The 25,537-nt window shown below is 35.2% G+C and overlaps 1 protein-coding gene across 1 annotated transcript in view; it reads right to left on the bottom strand.

The window, feature by feature from the left end:
• The window catches only part of AGPS (alkylglycerone phosphate synthase), a 141,871-nt gene that overhangs the window by 26,791 nt on the left and 89,543 nt on the right, over positions 1 to 25,537 (bottom strand). The window contains exons 13-17 of the mRNA XM_060106344.1: positions 23,356 to 23,432; positions 21,380 to 21,492; positions 15,037 to 15,106; positions 13,903 to 13,964; positions 9,609 to 9,698 (exon numbers count right to left, since the gene is read on the bottom strand). Of these exons, the coding sequence (XP_059962327.1) occupies positions 9,609 to 9,698; positions 13,903 to 13,964; positions 15,037 to 15,106; positions 21,380 to 21,492; positions 23,356 to 23,432 (412 nt within the window). The remainder of the gene's footprint in view (positions 1 to 9,608; positions 9,699 to 13,902; positions 13,965 to 15,036; positions 15,107 to 21,379; positions 21,493 to 23,355; positions 23,433 to 25,537) is intronic.

Below are 25,537 nucleotides of genomic sequence, written 5' to 3'. Positions count from 1 at the left end.
AAAAACAGAAAGATAGATCAATGGAACAGGATAGAAAGCCCAGAGATAAACCCACGCACATATGGTCAACTTATCTTTGATAAAGGAGGCAGGAATGTACAGTGGAGAAAGGACAGCCTCTTCAATAAGTGGTGCTGGGAAAACTGGACAGGGACATGTAAAAGTATGAGATTAGATCATTCCCTAACACCATACACAAAAATAAGCTCAAAATGGATTAAAGACCTAAATGTAAGGCCAGAAACTATCAAACTCTTAGAGGAAAACATAGGCAGAACACTCTATGACATAAATCACATCAAGATCCTTTTGGACCCACCTCCTAGAGAAATGGAAATAAAAACAAAGATAAACAAATGGGACCTAATGAAACTTCAAAGCTTTTACACAGCAAAGGAAACCATAAACAAGACCAAAAGACAACCCTCAGAATGGGAGAAAATATTTGCAAATGAAGCAACTGACAAAGGATTAATCTCCAAAATTTATAAGCAGCTCATGCAGCTCAATAGCAAAAAAACAAACAACCCAATCCAAAAATGGGCAGAAGACTTAAATAGGCATTTCTCCAAAGAAGATATACAGACTGCCAACAAACACATGAAAGAATGCTCAACATCATTAATCATTAGAGAAATGCAAATCAAAACTACCATGAGATATCATCTCACACCAGTCAGAATGGCCATCATCAAGAAATCTAGAAACAATAAATGCTGGAGAGGGTGTGGAGAAAAGGGAACACTCTTGCACTGCTGGTGGGAATGTGAATTGGTACAGCCACTATGGAGAACGGTATGGAGGTTCCTTAAAAAACTAAAAATAGAACTACCATATGACCCAGCAATCCCACTACTAGGCATATACCCTGAGAAAACCATAATTCAAAAAGAGACATGTACCAAAATGTTCATTGCAGCTCTATTCACAATAGCCCGGAGCTGGAAACAACCTAAGTGTCCATCATCGAATGAATGGATAAAGAAGATGTGGCACATATATACAATGGAGTATTACTCAGCCATAAAAAGAAATGAAACTGAGCTATTTATAATGAGGTGGATAGACCTAGAGTCTGTCATACAGAGTGAAGTAAGTCAGAAAGAGAAAGACAAATACCGTATGCTAACACATATATATGGAATTAAAAAAAAAATGTCATGAAGAACATAGGCGTAAAACGGGAATAAAGACACAGACCTACTTGAGAATGGACTTGAGGATATGGGGAGGGGGAAGGGTAAGCTGTGACAAAGCAAAAGAGAGGCATGGACATATATACACTACCAAACGTAAGGTAGATAGATAGTGAGAAGCAGCCGCAGAGCACAGGGAGATCAGCTCGGTGCTTTGTGACTGCCTGGAGGGGTGGGATGGGGAGGGTGGGAGGGAGGGAGATGCATGAGGGAAGGGATGTGGGAACAGATGTATATGTATGACTGATTCACTTTGTTATAAAGCAGAAACTAATAAAAAAAATACAGCTTTATAATAAATGACATGTCAATTCAGAATATGTATACCAATTCTATCTACCTGCAATACAATACATAATGAAGATCCTTAGGCCTTATAAGTAAGTACCTTCTAAGGAACCAAGACTTAAGTATTGTTACAGATGGTGTCCTAAGGCAGAATATTTTACTTCCCAATAACATTCAGTAAGTAGTGGTTTATCGCAATGGTATTTTCATAATGAAGGGGGAGAAGTCTCAGGGATGCTGAACAGAGAGGTAGGGCAGAGGAAGGAAGAGAGGAAAATATCTGTTAAGCTGTCACTTGACAAAGCAAAAAAATAAAAAATCCTCAACTACACAGAAATAGATTCTATTATTTTAAATGTTTCAGATTTTACTATTAACAAATGACTTCTGGATTATTGGGCCTGTTTGTTTTCAGTTTATAATAATAAGAGGCTTGACAGACTAGATTGTCAAGAGAAGAACTAAGTGTCAACTTAGGTTGATAATATAAATAAATAAACTTTTTTTTCTTGCAGTTTAAGAACTTTAAGATAAAAGGTTCATTTTTAAAGATACGTCCAAATTAAAAAAAAAAGAAGAAGAACAGGTACATTTTTACTCCTTTAATTTGGAAAGCTTCTCTCCAAGATCAGTCACTAAGCTACCAGTAGCGTTACCATGTTATAAGTTTTTTATTAAACAGAAAAAGGCCCCTTTCCCCCCTCCTTCAGATATATCGAATTCCTAGCCAATAATCTCTAAAATCCACATTTTAACCCTTTCATTCTACCCCAAATATACTTGTTCTAAAAGATGTTAATTAATACACACACTTGACTTAGTATTTCCTAAAATGTTCTTCAAACCATGTCTCTCCCACAAAGAAGCGTAAAAGACTATTTCAAGGATACTCTTCTGATTGACGTGAACAATTATGGTATAAGAAATGCTTTCCTCACATCTCGTTTAAGAATTTTATTGTCGTACCCAGCTAAAGCACAATCTAACATTCACAGAAAGATGGACAAGATGAAAAGGCAGAGGGCTATGTACCAGATGAAGGAACAAGATAAAACCCCAGAAAAACAACTAAATGAAGTGGAGATAGGCAACCTTCCACAAAACGACTTCAGAATAATGACAGTGAAGATGAACCAGGACCTCGGAAAAAGAATGGAGACAAAGATTGAGAAGATGCAAGAAATGTTTAACACAGACCAAGAAGAATTAAACAACAAACAAACAGACATGAACAATACAATAACTGAAATGAAAACTACACTAGAAGGAATCAATAGCAGAATAACTGAGGCAGAAGAACAGATAAGTGACCTGGAAGACAGAATGGTGGAAATCACTGCTGTGGAACAGACTAAAGAAAAAAGAATGAAAAGAAATGAAGACAGCCTAAGAGACCTCTGGGACAACATTAAACACAACAACATTTGCATTATAGGGGTCCCAGAAGGAGAAGAGAGAGAGAAAGGACCAGAGAAAATACTTGAAGAGATTATAGTCAAAAACATCCTTAACATGGGAAAGGAAATAGCCACCCAAGTCCAGGAAGCGTAGAGAGTCCCATACAGGATAAAACCAAGGAGAAACACACCGAGAAACATAGTAATCAAATTGGCAAAAATTAAAGACAAAGAAAAATTATTGAAAGCGCAAGGGAAAAACGACAAATAACATACAAGGGAACTCCCATAAGGTTAACAGCTGATTTCTCAGCAGAAACTTTACAAGCCATAAGGGAGTGTCGCATGATATACTTAAAGTGATGAAAGGGAAGAACCTACAACGAAAATTACTTCACCAGCAAGGATCTCATTCAGATTCGATGGAGAAATCAAAAGCTTTACAGACAAGCAAAAGCTAAGAGAATTCAGCAGCACCAAACCAGCTCTACAACAAATGCTAAAGGAACTTCTCTAAGTGGGAAACACAAGAGAAGAAAAGGACCTACAAAAAACAAACCCAAAACAATTAAGAATATGGTGACAGGGACATACATATCGATAATTACCTTAAACGTAAATGGATTAAATGCTCCAATGAAAAGAACAGGCTTGCTGAAAGGATACAAATATAAGACCCATCTATATGCTGTCTACAAGAGACCCACTTCAGACCTAGACACACATACAGACTGAAAGCAAGGGGATGGAAAAAGATATTCCATGCAAATGGAAATCAAAAGAAAGCTGGAGCAGCAATACTCATATCAGATAAAATAGACTTTAAAATAAGGAATGTTACAGGAGACAAGGAAGGAAACTACATAATGATCAAGCGATCAATCCAAGAAGAAGATATAACAATTCTAAATATATATGCACCCAACACAGGAGCACCTCAATACATAAGGCGACTGCTAACAGCTCTAAAAGAGGAAATCGACAGTAACACAATAACAGTGGGGGACTTTAACACCTCACTTACACAAATGGACAGATCATCCAAAATGAAAATAAATAAGGAAACGGAAGCTTTAAATGACACAATAGACCAGATAGATTTAATTGATATTTATAGGACATTCCATATCAAAAGAGCAGATTACACTTTCTTCTCAAGTGCGCACAGAACATTCTCCAGGAAAGATCACATCTTGTGTCACAAATCAAGCCTCAGTAAATTTAAGAAAATTGAAATCATATCAGCATCTTTTCTGACCACAACGCTATGAGATTAGACATCAATTTCAGGGAAAAAAACATAAAAAACACAAACAAACGGAGGCTAAACTATACATTACTAAATAACCAAGAGATCACTGAAGAAATCAAAGAGGAAATCAAAAAATACCTAGAAACAAATGACAATGAAAACATGATGATCCAAACCTATGGGATGCAGCAAAAGCAGTTCTAGGGCCTCCCTGGTGGCGCAGTGGTTGAGAGTCCGCCTGCCGATGCAGGGGACACGGGTTCGTGCCCCGATCCCGGAGGATCCCACATGCCGCGGAGCGGCTGGGCCCGCGAGCCATGGCCGCGGGGCCTGTGTGTCCGGAGCCTGTGCTCCGCAACGGGAGAGGCCACAGCAGTGAGAGGCCCGCGTACAGAAAAAAAAAAAAAAAAAAAAAAAAAGCAGTTCTAAGAGGGAAATTTATAGCTATACAAGCCTACCTCAAGAAACAAGAAAAATCTCAAATAAACAATCTAACCTTACACCTAAAGGAACGAGATAAAGAAGAACAAACAAAACCTGAAGTTAGCAGAAGGAAAGAAATCATAAAGATCAGAGCAGAAATAAATGAAATAGAAACAAAGAAAACAATAGCAAAGATCAATAAAACTAAAAGCTGGTTCTTTGAGAAGATAAACAAAATTGATAAACCATTATCCAGACTCATCAAGAAAAAGAGGGAGAGGACTCAAATTAATAAAATTAGAAATGAAAAAGGACAAGTTACAACAGACACCGCAGAAATACAAAGCATCCTAAGAGACTACTACAAGCAACTCTATGCCAATAAAATGGACAACCTGGAAGAAAAGGACAAATGCTTAGAAAGGTATAACCTTCCAAGACTGAACCAGGAAGAAATAGAAAATATGAACACACCAATCACAAGTAATGAAATTTAAACTGTGATTAAAAATCTTCCAAAAAACAAAAGTCCAGGACCAGATGGCTTCACAGGTAAATTGTATCAAACATTTAGAGAAGAGCTAACACCCATCCTTCTCAAACTGTTCCAAAAAATTGCAGAGGAAGGAACACTCCCAACCTCATTTTATGAGGCCACCATCACCCTGATACCAAAACCAGACAAAGATACTACAAAAAAAGAAAATTACAGACCAATATCACTGATGAATATAGATGCAAAGATCCTCAACAAAATACTAGCAAACAGAATCCAACAACACATTAAAGGGATCATACACTATGATCAAGTGGGATTTATTCGAGGGATGCAAGGATTCTTCAATATACACCAATCAATCAATGTGATACACCATATGAACAAACTGAATAAAAACCGTATGATCATCTCAATAGACGCAGAAAAAGCTTTTGACAAAATTCAACACCCATTTATGATAAAAACCCTCCAGAAAGTGGGCATAGAGGGAACCTACCTCAACATAATAAAGGCCATATACAACAAACCCACAGCAAACATCATTCTCAATGGTGAAAAACTGAAAGCATTTCCTCTAAGATCAGGAACAAGACAAGGATGTCCACTCTCACCACTATTATTCAACATAGTTTTGGAAGTCCTAGCCACAGCAATCAGAGAAGAAAAAGAAATAAAAGGAATACAAATCAGAAAAGAAGAAGTAAAACTGTCACTGCTTGCAGATGACATGATACTATACATAGAGAATCCTAAAGATGTTACCAGAAAACTACTGGAGCTAATCAATGAATTTGGTTAAGTTGCAGGATACAAAATGAATGCACAGAAATCTCTTGCATTCCTAAACACTAATGATGAAAAATCTGAAAGAGAAATTAAGGAAACACTCCCATTTACCATTGCAACAAGAAGAATAAAATACCTAGGAATAAACCTACCTAGGGAGACAAAAGACCTGTATGCAGAAAACTATAAGACACTGATGAAAGAAATTAAAGATGATACCAACAGATGGAGAGATATACCATGTTCTTGGATTGGAAGAATCAATATTGTGAAAATGACTATACTACCCAAAGCAATCTATAGATTCAGTGTAATCCCTATCAAATTAACAATGGCATTTTTTATGGAACTAGAACAAAAAATGTTAAAATTTGTATGGTGACAGAAAAGACCCCGAAGAGCCAAAGCAGTCTTGAGGGAAAAAAACGGAGCTGGAGGAATCAGACTCCCTCACTTCAGACTATACTACAAAGCTAGAGTCATCAAGACAATATGGTACTGGCACAAAAACAGAAATATAGATCAATGGAACAGGATAGAAAGCCCAGAGATAAACCCACGCACCTATGGTCGACTAATCTATGACAAAGGAGGCAAGGATATACAATGGAGAAAAGACAGTCTCTTCAATAAGTGGGGCTGGGAAAACTGGACAGCTACATGTAAAAGAATGAAATTAGAACACTCCCTAACACCATACACAAAAATAAACTCAAAATGGATTAGAGACCTAAATGTAAGACCGGACACTAAAAAACTCTTAGAGGAAAACATAGGAAGAAGACTCTTTGACATAAATCACAGCAAGATCTTTTTTGATCCACCTCCTAATGAATAATGGAAGAGTAATGAAATAAAAACAAAAATAAACAAATGGGACCTAATGAAACGTAAAAGCTTTTGCACAGCAAAGGAAACCATAAACAAGACGAAAAGACAACCCTCAGAATGGGAGAAAATAATTGCAAATGAATCAAGGGACAAAGGATTAATCTCCAGTATATATAAACAGCTCATGCAGCTCAGTATTAAAAAAACAAACAACCCAGTCCAAAAATGGGCAGAAGACCTAAATAGACATTTCTCCAAAGAAGACATACAGATGGCCAAGAGGCACATGAAGAGCTGCTCAACATCACTAATTATTAAAGAAATGCAAATCAAAACTACAATGAGGTATCATCTCACACCAGTTAGAATGGGCGTCGTCAGAAAATCTACAAACAACAAATGCTGAAGAGGGTGTGCAGTAAAGGGAACCCTCTTGTACTGTTGGTGGGAAGGTAAATTGATACAGCCACTATGCAGAACAGTATGGAGGTTCCTTAAAAAAATAAAAATAAAATTACCATATGATCCAGCAATCCCACTACTGGGCATATATCCAGAGAAAACCATAATTCAAAAAGACACATGCACCCCAATGTTCACTGCAGTACTATTTACAATAGCCAGGTCATGGAAGCAACCTAAATGCCCATCTACAGACGAATGGATAAAGAAGATGTGGTACATATACACAATGGAATATTACTCGGCCATAAAAAGGAATGAAATTGGCTCATTTGTTGAGACGTGGATGGATCTAGAGACTGTCATACAGAGTAAAGTAAGTCAGAAAGAGAAAAACAAATATCGTATATTAACGCATATATGTGGAACCTAGAAAAATGGTACAGATGAACCAGTTTGCAGGGCAGAAATTGAGACACAGATGTAGAGAACAAACGTATGGACACCAAGGGGGGGAATGCGGCAGGGGGTGGGGGTGGGGGTGTGATGAATTGGGTGATTGGGATTGACATGCATGCACTGATGTGTATAAAATTGATGACTAATAAGAACCTGCTATATAAAAAAATAAATAAAATTCAAAAATGAAAAAAAATAACATGCAGTATAAAAAAGAAAAAAAAGAAAGCACAATCTAGCAAATTTTAAAAGGTATCTGTCCCTATGGGGCAACAAGTAGAATTAAGAAACATAATATGGTAATAGGAAAGTACAAGATGGGAGAATGTAAAAAAAGGAAAAAAAAAATCACAGAAGAGATTCCAGTTTAAAGAGTACATAAGTATTTCTAGTCTTGCAAAGCAAATATACAGAAATTATCATGCTCTGTCAACATATCAAGAGGGCCTAACAATTGGATGCCTTCATGATAATTTGTCATTAAGGTAGAAAAACAAATATCCAAATTTTCCATACTAATACTAGTATGGATTGTCTACCTCAACCTTCATGTAACTAGGTCACAATAATACATACGATGGCATTTATATAGCCCTTTATATGCTTTCTCATTTCATTCTTACAATAGTCCCTTCAAGGAGATATATTACCACTACTTTACTAATGATAAACTTAGAGCTCCAAGAGATTAAATTCCTAATAAATAGCAGAACAGTGCTTTCACTCTTTAGACACATGCAACGTTACAAAATAAAGAAATTTAAAAACTAAGCAGGAAGTTGCCATGGTGATGTAGTAGGCAGGAAGGCCCAGATCTGCCTTCCTAGGCTGATATCAAGTGGTTCCAGGCTAATCAAAAGAACAATCATCATGAATAGAAATATACAGAAATGCTGTTGTGCTGAAGCACAACTGCTGTTTCAGAGACCAGAACTTAACAATAAAGATACTATGTTAATTCGAAAATTACCTAACTTTTATTCATGTTTATATTGTAAGTTTTTTGTTTGTTTCTAAATATTGGAGTTATATTCCTGAAAACCACACACACACAGAGAAAAAAAGAGAAGCAGTTATATAATACAGAATGTTCAATAAATTTTAAAGTGCTAGATTAGTACTGTATCATTTACTTTAAGGTTCCCCTTCTCATGATCTGTCCTAATTTCGCTTTATTCTCTATTCTAATTAATTTGGTAACTTCTGTAGAGAAGTCAAATGCTCAATTCAATCTTTATACATTTAATCTTCTGGTGTTCACACAGAAAATTAATATCAAAAGACTGAACACAAAGTGCCCCTTCTTAAGAAAACCTCCTTTGGGGCTTCTGCTATTTAACTAAGAGACGACAAAATCATCAGTTAACTGTGCTCCAATATGGATCATAACTGTCCCATATGGAAGATACTAGCCCCATGTGGCATTTTAAATTTAAAGTATTTGAAATTAATAAAATTTAAAATTCAGTTCCACAGTCAAACTAGCCACATTTCAACAGCTCAACAGCCACATGTGGCTATGGCTATCCTTCTGGATAGGGCAGATACAGAACATTTCCATGATCACAGAAAGATCTATTAGAAAGCAACAAGTTAATCTTCATTTGGATCTTCTGGCTCCACTCATTCCTATATTCCATACCCACTGATTTAATCAACAACCGACAAAGTGGTTAAAGTGCCTTTTCTCTGTTAAAGAAAGGGCTACATTGAATGTGTGTGTAATTTATAGCTTCTTGACCATATACGTAATTTATAGTTTCAGTGAATGAAGGAGTCCTTCTCGTACTCCAGCAGCTCAGACATCTGGCTCTTTACCATCATGCTGTCCAGACAGGGTGGAAGGCTCACTCATGGAAGGGTGTTGTTCTACTCCTATCGGGCTCAGGACTACTGTAAAAATACTAGTGGCACAGTCCTAACAAGGTGGCAAGTGAAGTTTAGGAAAGCTTGCTAAGTGGAACAGACTGAAGCTTTTCCTCAGCTCACAAATTACACTTCTCTATTAATAAAAAAAAAACAGTTGGTTTTTTTTTTCAGAATAAGAAGTATAAGAACAACAACAAAAAACTCACCTGCATGTAGCAAGAGGAGCAAACTGAACACCTTTCTCTTTGCATTCCCTTGTTATTCTTTCTTTTACATTTCTACAGAGATCTACAACCCTAGAAAAAAATAATTGAATACAATATTAAGTTTTCACATAATTACAAAAAATCTAAATAGTGCTGATTTATCAGCATATTCAAGTCAGAAATTCTCTTAACTAAAACTTTCATACTCATTCCTTCAAGAATGAACAAGAGCGGGCTTCCCTGGTGGCGCAGTGGTTGAGAATCCGCCTGCTGATGCAGGGGACACGGGTTCATGCCCCGGTCTGGGAAGATCCCACGTGCCGCGGAGCGGCTGGGCCCGTGAGCCATGGCCGCTGAGCCTGCGCGTCCGGAGCCTGTGCTCCGCAACGGGAGAGGCCACAACAGTGAGAGGCCCGCGTACCGCAAAAAAAAAAAAAAAAGAAGAAGAAGAATGAACAAGAACTTTGATCATTCAAACTGGCCTTCCATTCATGACTTCAAGGGAGCAAAGTCCTTTCCCTTTTTGTCACAGGAAAGACAGAAGTCAGGGAAGTATACTCAAGTCTCCTGAAGGCAGTTTCCTAAGCTAAGGAAAATCCAATTTCAAAATAAATTTAATTACAAGATTCTAAAAGCTTTTTTAAAAGCTCTAAAGAAAATGTTAATGAAAATTCAATTCTGGGTTATAAGAATACCAATCTATATCCCATCTAAGAAGTTTTCCTTAATTTAAAAATAATTTAATTAATAATCATAGTGCTATACCAAATGTTCAATAGCCTATTTTCAAGCACTAAGCTAAAATCCAGCTCAACAAAGACTTACTGGACATGAACTATGTGTAAAGTTATGCTAGACTGTTTAATATGTTCAATATGAACAATGAAAACAGACAAGTGAGGCATAGTTCTTAAAGGGGAGGGAAGATTGATAATATTTAAAAATATTAATCTGTTTTTTAATGTGAGCTGTAACATATTGTTATAACCATATATTCTGTTTCATCTGGAAAATAAAACTCTTAAAGTATATATGAGCCATTTTATTCTCCAATAAATATCCTGGCTACATATTGACACTGATTCTGTGTTTTAAACCTTAGTCTGTTTAGAATCATGAGAAAGGAAAAGATACCAAAGAAACTTAAAAGGTTGGCCCAATTTGATAAAAACAATAACATTTAAATGGATTATGCTTTACTGAACACATTAAAGTTATCTATATTTCCAATAAGAACAAAGAATAAATGATTAAAGTATAAATATGAAAAAGGTTTTAGTGTTTTATTAGCGTGTCAATTTTTACTTTTATAGTATCTGAAAGTTTTATAAAATCTGACTTTACAAAACAGCACTCAAGTTTTAAGTTCTGCTTTATTCTGTGAGAGCTGCAGGCAGATACAATTTATCAATGTTATCTATGCCTTATTTATAGAATGGTAAGGATCTGTGTTTCTTAAAAATCCTTCATAAAGTATTTAGATTATTGAAATTTAATGTCTTTAATTGAAAATCCAACTTACAAAACAGATACTTTAAATATAAATAAAGGGACTTCCCTGGTGGTGCAGTGGATGGGACTCCGCGCTCCCAGTGCAGGGGGCCTGGGTTTGATCCCTGCTCAGGAAACTGGATCCCACATGCATGCTGCAGCTGGGAGTTCGCATGCTGCAACTAAGGAGCCCGCATGCAGCAACTAGGACCCGGCGCAACCAGATAAAAAAATTTTTAATATAAATAAAATCTACTAAACTTTAATATCTACAGGAGTTAATGAATATTACAAATTTATAAAAGTAACAAGTTCTTTATCATGACTCTAGAAAACAGAATTCAAGTGCTACTTGAATGAGGTACTTTCTAGAAATTATTTGTATGGAGTTCTGAGAGTATTTTCTAACAGAACTCATGCAAAGGTCAATACAGTCCATTTGGACCAGTCACTACATAGGAAGTAAACAAAACTGTGTATACCTTTTTTTTTTTTTTTGGCCGTATGGCATGCAGGATCTTAGTTTCCTGACCAGCTGGAAGCAAGGAGTCTTAACCACTGGACCACCAGGGAAGTCCCGTACTGTGTATACTTTTAAATTCTTACCTGACCTATTAGCAAATTTAACACTATTGACCATTTCCTCCTTGAAAAAAATTTCCCTCAGCTCCTCTCACAGCACTGGTTTTCCTCCATATCTTCTAGATTTTATTCCCCAATCTCCTTTGCTAGCGCTTATTTGTACAACTTAAATGAATCCTTTGTTTGTATCCCTTAAATGTTGGGGTTCCTTGGACTTCTTTCTCAGGCCTTCTTTCTTTTCTCTTCATTCATTTACCTGTTAAGTGTTTGTATATCTCCTTTGGTTTTAATCACAAATCTCAAGCTGATGTCTCTAAAATCTTCAAATCTCCAACTCGGACCTCTCAGGCAGCTATTTTTATAGGCTACGTTCTTACACTATTCCATAGTTCATTCATAGGACTCTATGCAGAATATTCACTGAGCACCTAATAGGTGCAGTCATTGTGCTAGGGCCACAGAGGAATACATAAAAACTAGTAAGACCAATAATCCTTTAAGAAACTTATGCATGAAAAGGCCAAGCAACCTAATAATGTGTGAGGGTTGAAGACCCTGATCCCATGGGTTGCTGCTAAACAAGGTCTCTACCTAGCTAAAGGTTTGAAAGAGAAAGCAAGTTACTAAATGGTAACAAATAAATTTTATGTCAGGAATACAGCTGCTTTCCCTTAATTTTATTTATTAAAACTTCAGTTGAAAACGTTGTTTTAAATGAAAACCAAGTACGTAACCCTGTATGAAACATATAGTCAGTGAGTCAAAAAAGTATTTAAGAATATACAAGGAAAGTATAAAGAAAAATGAAAAGATAGTGCGTGACTAGCTTCCACAGTTGGAAGAATTTAAAGACAAAATGGCAATCATAGGTAAGTAGTAATTGATGACAAGGAAATTCATACTACTGAAGAAGTAACACTACACTAACCCACTTTCCCCAGCAAGAAAAGGTATTAAAGACTAAAATGGTATCTGAGACATCTATGAACAGCTCCCAAACTATATCTGCTGTTCAAACATGTCAGATGTTGATGAAGTGATAATTCTTTTTATTTATAAGATTTATTCCCCTTATTAAAATTTAGCATCAAAAATTGAATGCTGTGAATAACATATTGATACTATAAATTTGATTGCTGTCTTACAATGCATGGACTATTAGCATCAATACAGCAAAAGTCAAAACCCATAGTAGATGAAGACAATGTAGAAAAGTAAAAAGTTTTCTGGGGGAGTAAAAAAAGAGGTTAGGGTAGAACAAAAATGATAAGATAGGTAACATTTAACAGGTATATTCAGGGGGACTTGTTATATCCTGTATACTTTATTATAGATTTAAAATAGTAAATTTTATAAAGAAAAAGTAAAATGTAAGGTATACTAGATTAAAAATGTGCTAACAACCTTAAGAATTTTTTATTAGTGAGTTAACTCACAAGTCTATCTTTAATAAAACCACTTCACATTTCCTAATCAGGTTTTATTATTAATTCCCTAACCAATATTTGTATGTATATATGTGTATAATTTAAAAGCAGAAATTATACATAATTTCTTAAATTGGGTTTCTTTCAGAAATCACTTAAATTCAAGTTAGGATCTTGCTTAACAGTGTACATACAAATATCAAAAGCTAAATGAAATACTACAAAAGAAGGTTATATTTTGGGGGGACTTTTTAGAGAACATTTAAGCATATTAACCATTTAAGAATTTAAATCAGGGCCTCCCTGGTGGCGCAGTGGTTAAGAGTCCGCCTGCCGATGCAGGGGATACGGGTTCGTGCCCCGGTCTGGGAGGATCCCATATGCCGCGGAGCGGCTGGGCCCGTGAGCCATGGCCACTGGGCCTGCGCATCCGGAGCCTGTGCTCCGCAACGGGAGAGGCCACAACAGTGAGAGGCCCGCATACCGCAAAAAGAAAAAAAAAAAAGAATTTAAATCAAAGCTAAGTAAAACCACATAGTGACATTTAGTGTTCAGTAAAATTCTTTAAAATGTAAACTGCGGTAATAACTTCTTTCTCTGGGACACGGACAAGTCTGTCTAAAATTTTAAAAATGGCTTGCAAATATGACATTCTGGTGAAGATATTAAGTTAAATAAAAGTGATTACCTTGTTTCAACGCTTCCTTACAAAACTTACATATTCACACACAATAAATTATTTCAACAATTGTATAGCATATTTTAATAATATCAGGCATTTTATTTCATTTTACCTGTCCCAAGGAGCAGAAGTCTCAAAAGATTCCCCTAATACATAGTATTCCAAACCCAAGTCCTGTTAAGACATATACACAAAATTAAGAAATTACAACAGATGCAGAAGAGTCCATAATATTATTAGTATTTCATGTTCATTATTAGTATTTCATGTTTCTAATTCAACCTCCTGGGCTCTTTACTATTTACCTCAAAAGAGCATGGGAAAGTGGCCCCAAGTGTGAGATATAACCTCCAGAAGGACAGAAACTTTGTCTTGTTTTCCTCTGTGCCCTTGGCACCAGGCAGAGTGTCTGACACACGGCAGGAACTCAAATATTTCTCTAATGAATGGAGTCTCTATCCAGAAACTGTCTATGTACATGCACAGAATACTAGCAGGACAGATTTTTAGTGGCCTAAACAGCAAATTAACCAATACCAAAAAGCGATCATCAGGATCAAGGATCAAAGGACCAGGGAGATAGGGAAGTTGGGGGAGGAGGGACTAGAGAAAGGAAAAGATATCTTTTAAAATCAACTTTTCTTGGGCTTCCCTGGTGACACAGTGGTTGAGAGTCCGCCTGCCGATGCAGGGGACACGGGTTCGTGCCCCGGTCCGGGAGGATCCCACATGCCACAGAGCGGCTGGGCCCATGAGCCATGGCTGCTGAGCCTGCGCGTCCAGAGCCTGTGCTCCGCAACGGGAGAGGCCACAACAGTGAGAGGCCCGCGTACCGCAAAAAAAAAAAAAAAAAAAATCAACTTTTCTTTAAAAATAAATTAGAAAATAGAGTGTCTCTCTTTGTAATGACTAAATAGATAGACTATCTGGAACCACCTCAGCTAGGAAAATATATTTTATAGTGTACAAGATATAATACTTATATGATAAGTAACTTATAATACTAAATTTTTACCCAGAGTACAATTCTGTTTTAATATCAAACTGGAAAGAGAAATTCATAAGCCACCACAAAAGTGTAAAGGTATGAAAGAAAATTTTATAAGGTAGAAAAATCCTGGACTCATATGAGTACAATGATGTGCTAAATTACAGTAGGTTAAAATTTAAGAAAATAATTTTATCCGATTATAGAAAAAGTATTGTTTGCAACATAAACTGATAAAAGAAATGTGAGATAACTTACTCGAATGTATGCAATGACATAGGTCAGCAAATAACCTCTCTGTCCATTATCTTCTCCAGCTGCCAATCCGCTGTAATTGAAGAACAAACTGTCAATATATTTCAAATGAACTATTAAAAATATATAAAACTAACCAAACTGATACAATACCTCAAGATAACTGCTTAACAGATTAACATATGTTATTTTACATCTCATTTTTATTTTAATCTCATTTATCATGAATGTATCAATGAGCTGTCAAGAGAATAGTCTTGGATAACAAAAATGTTTTTAATATTCAGTTTGGTAATTAATTTTATATCTACCAAACTAGTAAAACTGACTGATATGAACTCAACTACTTCTACTCATACTGTCAAAAGAACAGAGAATTAGCCACGAGGAACAAGCTTAAATAATCGTCACAAGCATAACAAGATACTTAAAATACTCTTATTTTACTCATATTATATTTTTACCTGTATATTCACGTATTATAGTCTTATTCATATATAAAGATTTGCAATGACTGACTAGGATCTTCCAAACACCATGAAGTTTCTTGAATACTTGAGCACATAGCATTTGGAGTATTAGACATGGTGTTTACTTTATGGGATTTATGATTTAAAAGACAGACAAAACATACTTACACAGATACATTAAAATTTATGAAGCAACATACAGGCAAGTACAAGAGCAACAGTATGAACACATCCATTTCAACTGGAAAGTAGCTTTGTACAGAAGCTGTATTTGGTGATCTAGTTAGAATCAATCCCATATAACAAATATTTCAGTCCAAGTACTCTGCTTTGTTAAAGTCATTCTAATTTTAAAAGACTATGAATGATTACTGATTTCCACTACCTTCAGTAGAGAGTTTTTAATTTTGCTTTTTTCCATCATCAGGCAGAAATTAACTTTTAAGTAGTCTTAGTCAACTAAATAAAACATCCCAAATTCTCAAAGTACCCACTAAAAATCCCTCAATAAAAACAAATAAAAGGAAAAATATCTTTTCTTGTGCCTTTCTTGAGTCATGATTGATGGCTAATCTTTATGTCTCTCTTCTTAATACCCTAACTGCACCTTCTTGGTCTCAGGATGCTGAGCCCTTAACCACGGTGTTGCTTAAGACTCAGGTTTTGAACCTCTGTGATTTGAGCCTCTTCTCATTTCTCTTATGAATTCAGTTAACACCTTTCAGTTAAATCCTTTCTTTCCCCGATGTTTTGCCTGAATTTGGCAGTAAGTAAGTAATACAATGTAGATGTACCCTTGTTCTACACAAATACTGTAAGGTAATTTTCAGCTAGGATATATGGGCTAAATCAGATTTCCTGACTTTGTATTATAGCTGGATATACACGAATTAGTGTCATCCAGAAGGAGTGGCAAAGACTTGACAGGAGCAGCTCTAGTCTAGAACTACATGGGGAAAGGGTATAATGAAATGAAGGGGGGCATTTGTTACTAGAATGTTAATGAGCAAAGAAAACAACTTAGGTCAAGCAGCTAAGATTGAAAAGTAAGAAGAAACAGAAGACAATTCTGGGTTAGATGTGTATGGATGTTATGTTGGGGTAGGGAGTCAAATAAAGTTCCAAAACAAAAAGTAAACTAGTCAGAAAATTGCTGTGGCAGGTGCTTGGAGGAAAACAGATGAACCTAAACCTCAGGTAGATATGAATCTGAGTCAGACACTAACTCTAAGAGAGAAAAAACCCTACTGATCTAGGAAAGACACAGTTCATGCTAGGCCTACCGGCAGAAGGAAAGGAAAGGAGCATGAAGACTAGGAAAGGGTGCAAGAGACCATTGCTGGGAATCATACTCAGGTGCATTCTGCATATGTACTTGGTGAGAAGTAACAGGTATGAACATTTAGTAGGCCTGCCTCTCCTGTATCAGGCCTACTGATATAAGATATAGCATCCTGATATATCAGGATGAGAAAAAATCCAACTCTGCAGTCCCAGGTCAAGCCATTTTTCTTTAGACCCTCTTCTAATATCTGGCCAAGGGGAAAAAAAAGATCTGTTCCACTTGGAATCTAGTGTGACAAACCACACAGAAATATGCATTTTCTTGCCCAAAGCAGGAAGAAACTGGATGTCCATTCTAAATTCATAAATCCCCCAAAAGAATAAAGGTCATTCTGGGATTGCTTTTCTGAATCACAGGTTTCCCTGCAAATTTAGCTTCTTGGAGCCTCTCTCTTTTTTAGCTTTCAGAACTATCTAGTCTTCCAGCCAAAATTACTTTAAGATACAATATGTAAACAATAGTAGGGTTTAGAAATTAAATGCTTCTAACTTGCCACTTTTGCAGCCACTCCAAAAAACTATACTTAAATTCAACTGCCTTATGTTAAAGTAGCAACAGCCATCCCCTACTTCCTTAAAATATCAATTAACAAGGTTCTTAAACAAACTTAAAGCTGTTACATGAGGAAGGACTGGGAAGACTACTAAAGAGGAATGAGAGATAATCATTTTATGTAAAAGAACCATCTGGTGAACCTAATCACCCTCATGTTGAATTACATTAAACAATTTAAGCACTTTAAAACTAATACTTTAAATATAACCCTTTAAAAATAACAATAGCATATTACCTTAAGTTGTATGGTAAATGTCAACGCATCTGTCATGATTGGTGACAGGTAATGTTTACTCCGCTCAGCTCTTAGAGAAGTTAAAATACATTACTAGCAACCATAGATAAACAACCAAAATATGATTATTCAACATTTGGCTATTATATTCTATTGGATCATATGTGTTCAAAGATATTTAACAGTGTTCGCGTGGGAGTGGAAGGCAAAAAGGAAAAATGGCTAAGATAACTCACAAAAATGTTCTCAACTGTTGGGAGTACTTCATTAAAAACAATCAATTTAAAGCCAATGAGGTGGGCTTCCCTGGTGGTGCAGTGGTTAAGAATCCGCCTGCCAATGCAGGGGACACAGGTTTGAGCCCTGGTCCGGGAATATCCCACATGCCGTGGAGCCACTAAGCCCATGTGCCACAACTACTGAGCCTGCGCTCTAGAGCCCACGAGCCACAGCTACTGAAGCCCCTGCGCCTAGAGCCCATGCTCCACAACAAGAGAAGCCACCGCAATGAGAAGCCTGCGCACCAAAACAAAGAGTAGCCCCCACTCGCCGCAACTAGAGAAAGCCCGCGCGCAGCAACAAAGACCCAACGCAGCCAATAAATAAATAATAAATTCTTTAAAATAAATAAATAAATAAAGCCAGTGAGGTGGTGGAAACAGGATAAAACAGAAGAACAGAAAACAGGGCTTCCTTGGTGGCGCAGTGGTGGAGAGTCCGCCTGCCGATGCAGGGGACACGGGTTCGTGCCCCGGTCCGGGAGGATCCCACATGCCGCGGAGCGGCTGGGCCCGTGAGCCATGGCCGCTGAGCCTGTGAGTCCGGAGCCTGTACTCCGCAATGGGAGAGGCCACAACAGTGAGAGGCCCGCGTACCGCAAAAAACAACAAAACAAAACAAAACAAAAAACAAACAAAGAACAGAAAACAAAGAATAGATTAACAATGTCCTAATTCAAAATAAAATACATGAGCTAAACTAACTTATGAAAACTTTATTAGAAAGAAACTTAGTGATGCTTTCCTCCAGCTAGTTATGCAGGAGAAATGATTGAGGAATGAGGGTTGGCAGGGTAGCATCTTATGAAAAATATCCTTGAATCTTTCAGTGGTTAGAACAAAGAACTAGTGCCTAGAGAGAACTGGGGGAAAACTGGGACTACTGCTGGAAAACCATGCGAAGATATACTTCCAAGTATCAAAAAATCAAAAGAGCCCTAAGTCACCTGCCTGGTGATGGCCTAGGGTTGTTCAACACAGATTTCTGCATCTAAAAGAAGGGTGCCAGGGCTTCCCTGGTGGCACAGTGGTTGAGAGTCCGCCTGCCGATGCAGGGGACACGGGTTCGTGCCCCGGTCCGGGAAGATCCCACATGCCGCGGAGCAGCTGGGCCCGTGAGCCATGGCCGCTGAGCCTGCGCGTCCGGAGCCTGTGCTCCGCAAAGGAAGAGGCCACAACAGTGAGAGAGGCCCACGTACCGCAAAAAAAAAAAAAAAAAAAGAAAAAAAAGAAAAAGAAAAAAACACAACTAAGAAGTAGCAAATAATAATAGCAAAAAAAATGACACTCCAATCAGGGTCTAAGTTTTTAATGCTTTATCCTTGCTTTAAAATAGATACCTCATTTAATATAACCTATTTTTAATGGATGAATTTGATACAAGTTTGTTGTTTAGTTTAAGCAAATTGCTGGAATTAAATCAATAATTCTGGGGCCTCATTATCAGTATCCAAAGAGATCTGGATTCACCTTAAGAAAGATTCATTATTACTTTCAAGTTGTAAATGGCTGGTGTTACCTGAGAAAAACAAAACTGGCATTACGTGAAAAGCCAGTTCTCGACAGTTGGTGGCTCAAATTAAATAAAACTGACAACATGGTCCCAATAAATACCTAAAGATTAAAACATACTGTTTCAAGGGTGGCACAGTAATTAGGCATAAATAAAGTAGAATAAAAGATGTCAGGGAAAAATAAAGTTTTCAGTTTCATAAATCCTTTCAATAAATACTTAATCAAGCATCTAGTATATACCAGGCATCAATGGTGAGGCCCCAAAAGAGACAGATCATGCCCTATAAAAAGTATGTGTGCATTAGGACAAAAAGACCTTTTGTCATCATCCTATCCCAGTCTAACAGGAAATGCGGCACATTACTAACTAGTAATGATTTGCTGGCTACTCTGAATTGGAATTATAACTATAGATCCTACAAAGTGCAATCTCTGGGTGTGTGTATGTGTGTGTGTGTGTGTGTGTGTTGGAGGTGGGGGTGGGGAGTAGTGAGGTGAAATTAAGCAAATTTAACCTTACATACAGTGATTAAAATATTATAGCAACCATTTCCCTACAAATGACTCTGGAAATTTTTGAAATTCCAAATAAATATTTAAATATATAAAGAAATAACTTTTAAAAGTTTCAGTCTCTAATATTTAAGGCTAAGTAGATATAAAAGACTTAATTTAGATGTAAAAGGTTTTCATTTAAAACTCCTTTACTGTTTGTTTCTCACTAATATCATGGGTTTAAAAAGTTTTTAAATCAAAGTATATATGTACTCCACATAACTTAGAAACTAAAAAATATGTACATGAACATTTCAAAAAATTTCAGAGATAACCTGATATCCAACCCATCCGCTCATTAAATGAAACCTTACAGCACTCTTAACTAATTTAGCTAAAACAACAATAATTCCCAAAAAGGTACTGTGGAGAAGAAAAAGTGCAAGATTACTGAATTTCACCTTTTACTAAAAAAATTATAATTCCACTTGCCAATTTCAGAATAGGGTAAAAATAAAACTGAGAGATTATTTTGCAATGCTCAAAAACAGTACAAAGGTAAAGTAAAAATTAAGCCCAAGATTAGATCTTTTTCTAAGAATACTGCACTTTAATACTAAATTCAGAAAATCCTAAAAACAAAGGGCTGAACATTATATATGAGGAAAACACATAAAAGTGGAGCATTCTAAGTCATATGGCTCCAAATTTAGTGTTCATTTGTTCTCATAAAGAACAGCAAGGGGAAAAAAAGAAATAAAACTAAATATTTACAAAGAACTCAGATTAAGGATAATGTGTATGATATATTTTAAGCTCTGAAATTAAAAAAAAAAAAGACTGGTATCCAGAAAACTGTTTATTATGTACTTAAAAAGGAAAGGAAAAAAATGTAGTCCTGATAAATGGCGCTTTCACTATAGTTCTCATCGATCAATCTTATAATCCATCAAGTGGACAGACAGAAACCACCCAATCATTATTCAGTTGGTTACAGATGTGAAATGTTTTCAGTTTCTTTATACCAGCACAAAACAGCAAGTGACAGGAAGTGAGGATAGATAATTTATCAAATACTTTTGATTAAACACAATTTCCTTTTAAAAACATACTTATAGCATGTTTTATACATATACTATTACCACTAAATAGCAACATGACTATGAATTTTTTTCTATCTCACTTAGCACAACAAACAGAAAATATTATAAAATTATCATTAATGAAAAAATACAATAAAAAGATTCACTATGTCACGTATACCATTAGACAAGTAAGAGCAACATACCAGTCTAGCCTTCTACAAACTTTAGAAGTAAACCAACATAATATTTCAAGTTGACTACCATATATTAATATAAATTTAATACTGAAAAGTGTACATTAACAACTGCTTGGAGATATCAGAATTTTAGCTTAACTTTCTCTTGACATTATGAACTGAAAGCCATACCCAAATTTTGAAGCAATGTCATACACTTGTTTTTCATGTTGAAGAACCTTCTCACGGTCCCCCTCAAACAGTAATGTAGCGACACTTAGCTGATTTGGATCAAATCCTTTAAACTACAAAAGAATATTATTATTACAGACAAGTCTTAGCCTACAAAATAGTAAATCAAAATACATTTTGCTCTTTTTTTCTTCTGATCTGAGCTCAAACATACGAGCTCTTCAAAATTTGAGCTTTGGAACTTTACATGTCAATCAAAAATAATGCTTAATGTACCTATTTAGGTCATCACAATAGAACAGCACTCAGGAAAAACACTTCATTTTAAAGTATGCCAAGGTATCAATTATAATGACATATTGGTATGGAAATACAACAAATTAACTTGTAAGAATTATAACTGTACCAAAGAATCAAATAAAACTACCAAAATGATAGAACATAATAAAGTAGCAGGATGTTGGGGGGGGGAGTAAAAACCAGCAGCACCCTTACATACATACCATCAATAACTGCTTATTAAGTAATATTTTCAAAGGAGACCTTATGTGTAAAACAATATAAAACATCTAAGAATAATCTTAAAAGGAAATATATAACTTCATTAGTAAAACATGTCTAAAAAAAAAGATGAGAGAAACGTATGTTCCCAAATACATAAACTAAGTATTATAAATCGGTTGACTTTTGCCCAAATTAATATACTAGTTTATTCCAATTTTAATAAAAACCTCAATGAGCTTCCTAAAATGATGAAGAGTTTCTAAAAATTTTCCAGGATACTGAACAGTGATAACAAGGAAAATTCTGAAAAATAAGAGGGAGAACTAGATCTACAGCAATTAAATCCATTTAATTTTTCAAGAACAAAAGCTCATTAAACAAAAGCTCTTTTCAAGAACAAAAGCTATTACATAAAAATGTCTTTTTCTTATATAAGTATATGAGAAGATGTCTTAGACATGGCAAATCAATATAAGAAAAGCAATGACAGGTTAGTGAATGGTGCTGTCACAACTAGTTAGCAATCAGGAGAGCAAGAGGTGAAGATTAACTTAGTTTTTTATCTCACATCATAAAATTGAAATAAAATCAAACAGTAATAAAGACAAAACGTTTTAAAATTCCTTTTTAACAAATAAGTGAGAGAGAGAAGAAAATGGTCCTAATCATAGTTCTGGAGGAAGATAGGCTTTTCTAAGCTTAAAAGTAATTAAATAATCACAGGAAAGATATAAAAATTAGAAACTTTTGCACCAAAAGAAAAAGAAAGAAAAGAAAGAAACCTTATTAAAAAGGAGTCAACTGACTGGAAAAATTATTTACAACATTTATGAAAAAGGCATCTAATAATTCCATTTTTCAAAAGGCACACAGCAAGGCATTAAACAATTCCCCCGCCCCCCCCAAAAAAACAAACAGAAGTTGTTTGTTTGAAGTTGCTAACCCTAGCAAAATAACCACATTCAACTAATTCACAAAAAATTACATCTAGGAAATACAGGGAAATGGTCAGTCTCATTAGAGTTTCAAGAAATATCAACTAAAATAAAATACTATTTCCCCCCTGGATTTCCTAAATTTAAAACAAAACAAAACAAAAAATCCCATGTATAATAGTAAGGATGCAATCCAAAAATGGCACATATGCATTGTCATGTGTCAAAAGTTTTAAAAAATGAATACTTTAATTCTACTTCTAGATATCTACTATGAAGTAAAAAATTCAAACTATAAAAAATGTTATATGCTAAAACTGTTCAATGCAGTGTTATTTTTAGGAACTTCAAATCTGGGGAAGCTTTTATATTTTCTGAAATTGAATGCATAATTGATTTACTTGATTAAATATTTACTCCAACAAAAAAAATAACAATTATGAAATGTACACAGCAACGTGGAAGAACATAGGTGTGTGTGAGGAAGAGAAGGCAGGAAACACAATTAATATCCTAAGCATTAAAAAAAATTCTTACCTTTGTAATATAAAACTTTTTTAATCCATCCAAAAATGATGTAAAAATAGAGGAAACCTGAGGTTTAAGAGCATGACCTAAGAAGAAAAAAAGTTCATATTTTAAGTTAATAGCAAATTAATTTATCTATGTTTTTCATAAGAGCAAGAGGCTACTTTAATTTAGTATCCTAAAAGAAAGTGAACATTTCCATAACTTTAGTTTTTAAAATCTCCTATGTTATACATATAACATATTGGTATTAAGATCTACATCTTTTAAAAAGTCACAAACAACTTTTTGTTTACCAAACTCCATCTTGGGTTTTTTTTTAAACTCAAATTACTATATGTAATTACTACTACATATAGTTTAGGTTATCTTTCAATGGTATAGTTTATACATAGTAAAATCACTTCATTAATTTTTATTTCATTAGGAACACCCAATGGTGGCTAGTTCTACTTTTATTTTTTTTAATTATGCAGAAACCATTCAGAACTATAACGAAATATGGAATCAATGCCAAGTTTAAGATTGTTTCTTAATTAATTCTTAATTCATCCAGAATTCTTGGCATAAAACTAGTAATTGCTTCCTTAATTATACCCAGAAAGTTAAAATTGCCAAAAAAAAAAAAATGGTGTCTCAGAGTCTGTTAAATTAACATCGTTGCCTGCAGATTAAGCTTAGTTGAGTGAAAGTCTTTTACTGTTTTCTCATTGTTTTCAGAGTAGCAACTTCTTAACTCTCATGACTATAACATTTAAGAGTCATGCATCTGGCCTTAGTACTGTGAGCCCAATTCAGAAAGATTTGGTATACCATTTATACAGAATTTTTATAAAGAGTTTTAAAGCCTCTAGTAAATCTAAAATTATCTCCAAATAAAACATTTATTTTTAAAACAGGCTTTAAGGTTTTGGGATTTTGTTTATTTTTAAAGTGTAGATCCCTTCTTTTAAAATAGGTGCAAACTAGCTTTTTTGAAGGAAAAAAGGGAGGGTGGAGAGAGATACTTCTGGAGGAAAAATGATCACTTGCAGTCTTTTTTTCCATTCATCTATTTTTTTAAAGTGAGAATCTGAATCTGTAATATTTATTACATTCTTACAGATTATAATAAGAAACTATACTACATAAAAGACCAAGTAACCAAATAAATCTTAACCAGAAGCTAAGAGTTAGGTAACCATGCTATAACCAAACAAAGCAAAAAACAAACAAACAAAAAATAAAGAGCAGATGACATAGAGATGAACCTAGCAATCTTTTTGAGATACTGGATCACAAGAGGTTTGTTTGGGGATTTTTTTTCTTTCATTGTAACCTGTCAGAGATGTTCTCTAGCATAACCAGTGTTTTTAAAAGATACCATTTCTAGCATGTATAAAGTTAAAGGTAACACATCATCAAAATATTCACTCGCTGTCCCAAATGGAATTCATCCTACTTTAACAGCAACTGGAAACAAATATATAAACATAAATGTGTGAGTGTGTGTATCTGATCCTCATAAAAGACTTCTGGTCCACATATTTTTACACAATGTATGAAGATTCCAAATATTACTACTCCGATATGGAATAATCCTTAAGGGTATATGTTCATCTTATCACACTGAAATTTAAATGCACAACTTCTATTAACACTACTGTGAGTTAGTCACATATATCCCTAATACTGAGTTGACATGATAGCTTGATGGAATATGCTTCAAGCATAATTATTGCAAAAGTGATACTAACTTTTAAGTGGGTCTGGTATTAGTATTAATTAAGAGGATATTATTATCTTTTACTTATTCTTAAATTAATGTTGCCTACCGAACTAATTACATTCTAAACATATTCCAGCTATTGTGTTTTATTTTATATAGAAAACAAAGGAACTGGTTCCTAAATTTACTAGCTGGACAGTATGATTAGTGAATTTTGTTATTGTTACAGTGTTAATTAAATAATTTTAAAGGATTCCATAAATCCTTATGTTTCAAGGAAGTGCTCCAAAGCACTGGAAAAAGTCAGGCTTTGGGGTCAGACAGATTTGGGTTCAACCCCAGCTCCACATATAACTTGTGGACTTTGGCCAAAGTATTTAGCCTGTGAATTGTTTATAAATTGGAAATACAACCTTGAGGAATGGTTGTGTGCTACTGATAATGTGCTTAGCACTACCCTATATGCTATTCAAGATTTTTTTA

The sequence above is a fragment of the Mesoplodon densirostris genome, chromosome 8 (genome assembly GCF_025265405.1).
Source record: "Mesoplodon densirostris isolate mMesDen1 chromosome 8, mMesDen1 primary haplotype, whole genome shotgun sequence".
NCBI classification, from domain to species: domain Eukaryota; kingdom Metazoa; phylum Chordata; class Mammalia; order Artiodactyla; family Ziphiidae; genus Mesoplodon; species Mesoplodon densirostris.
This window is presented reverse-complemented; position numbering and strand designations above follow the sequence as displayed.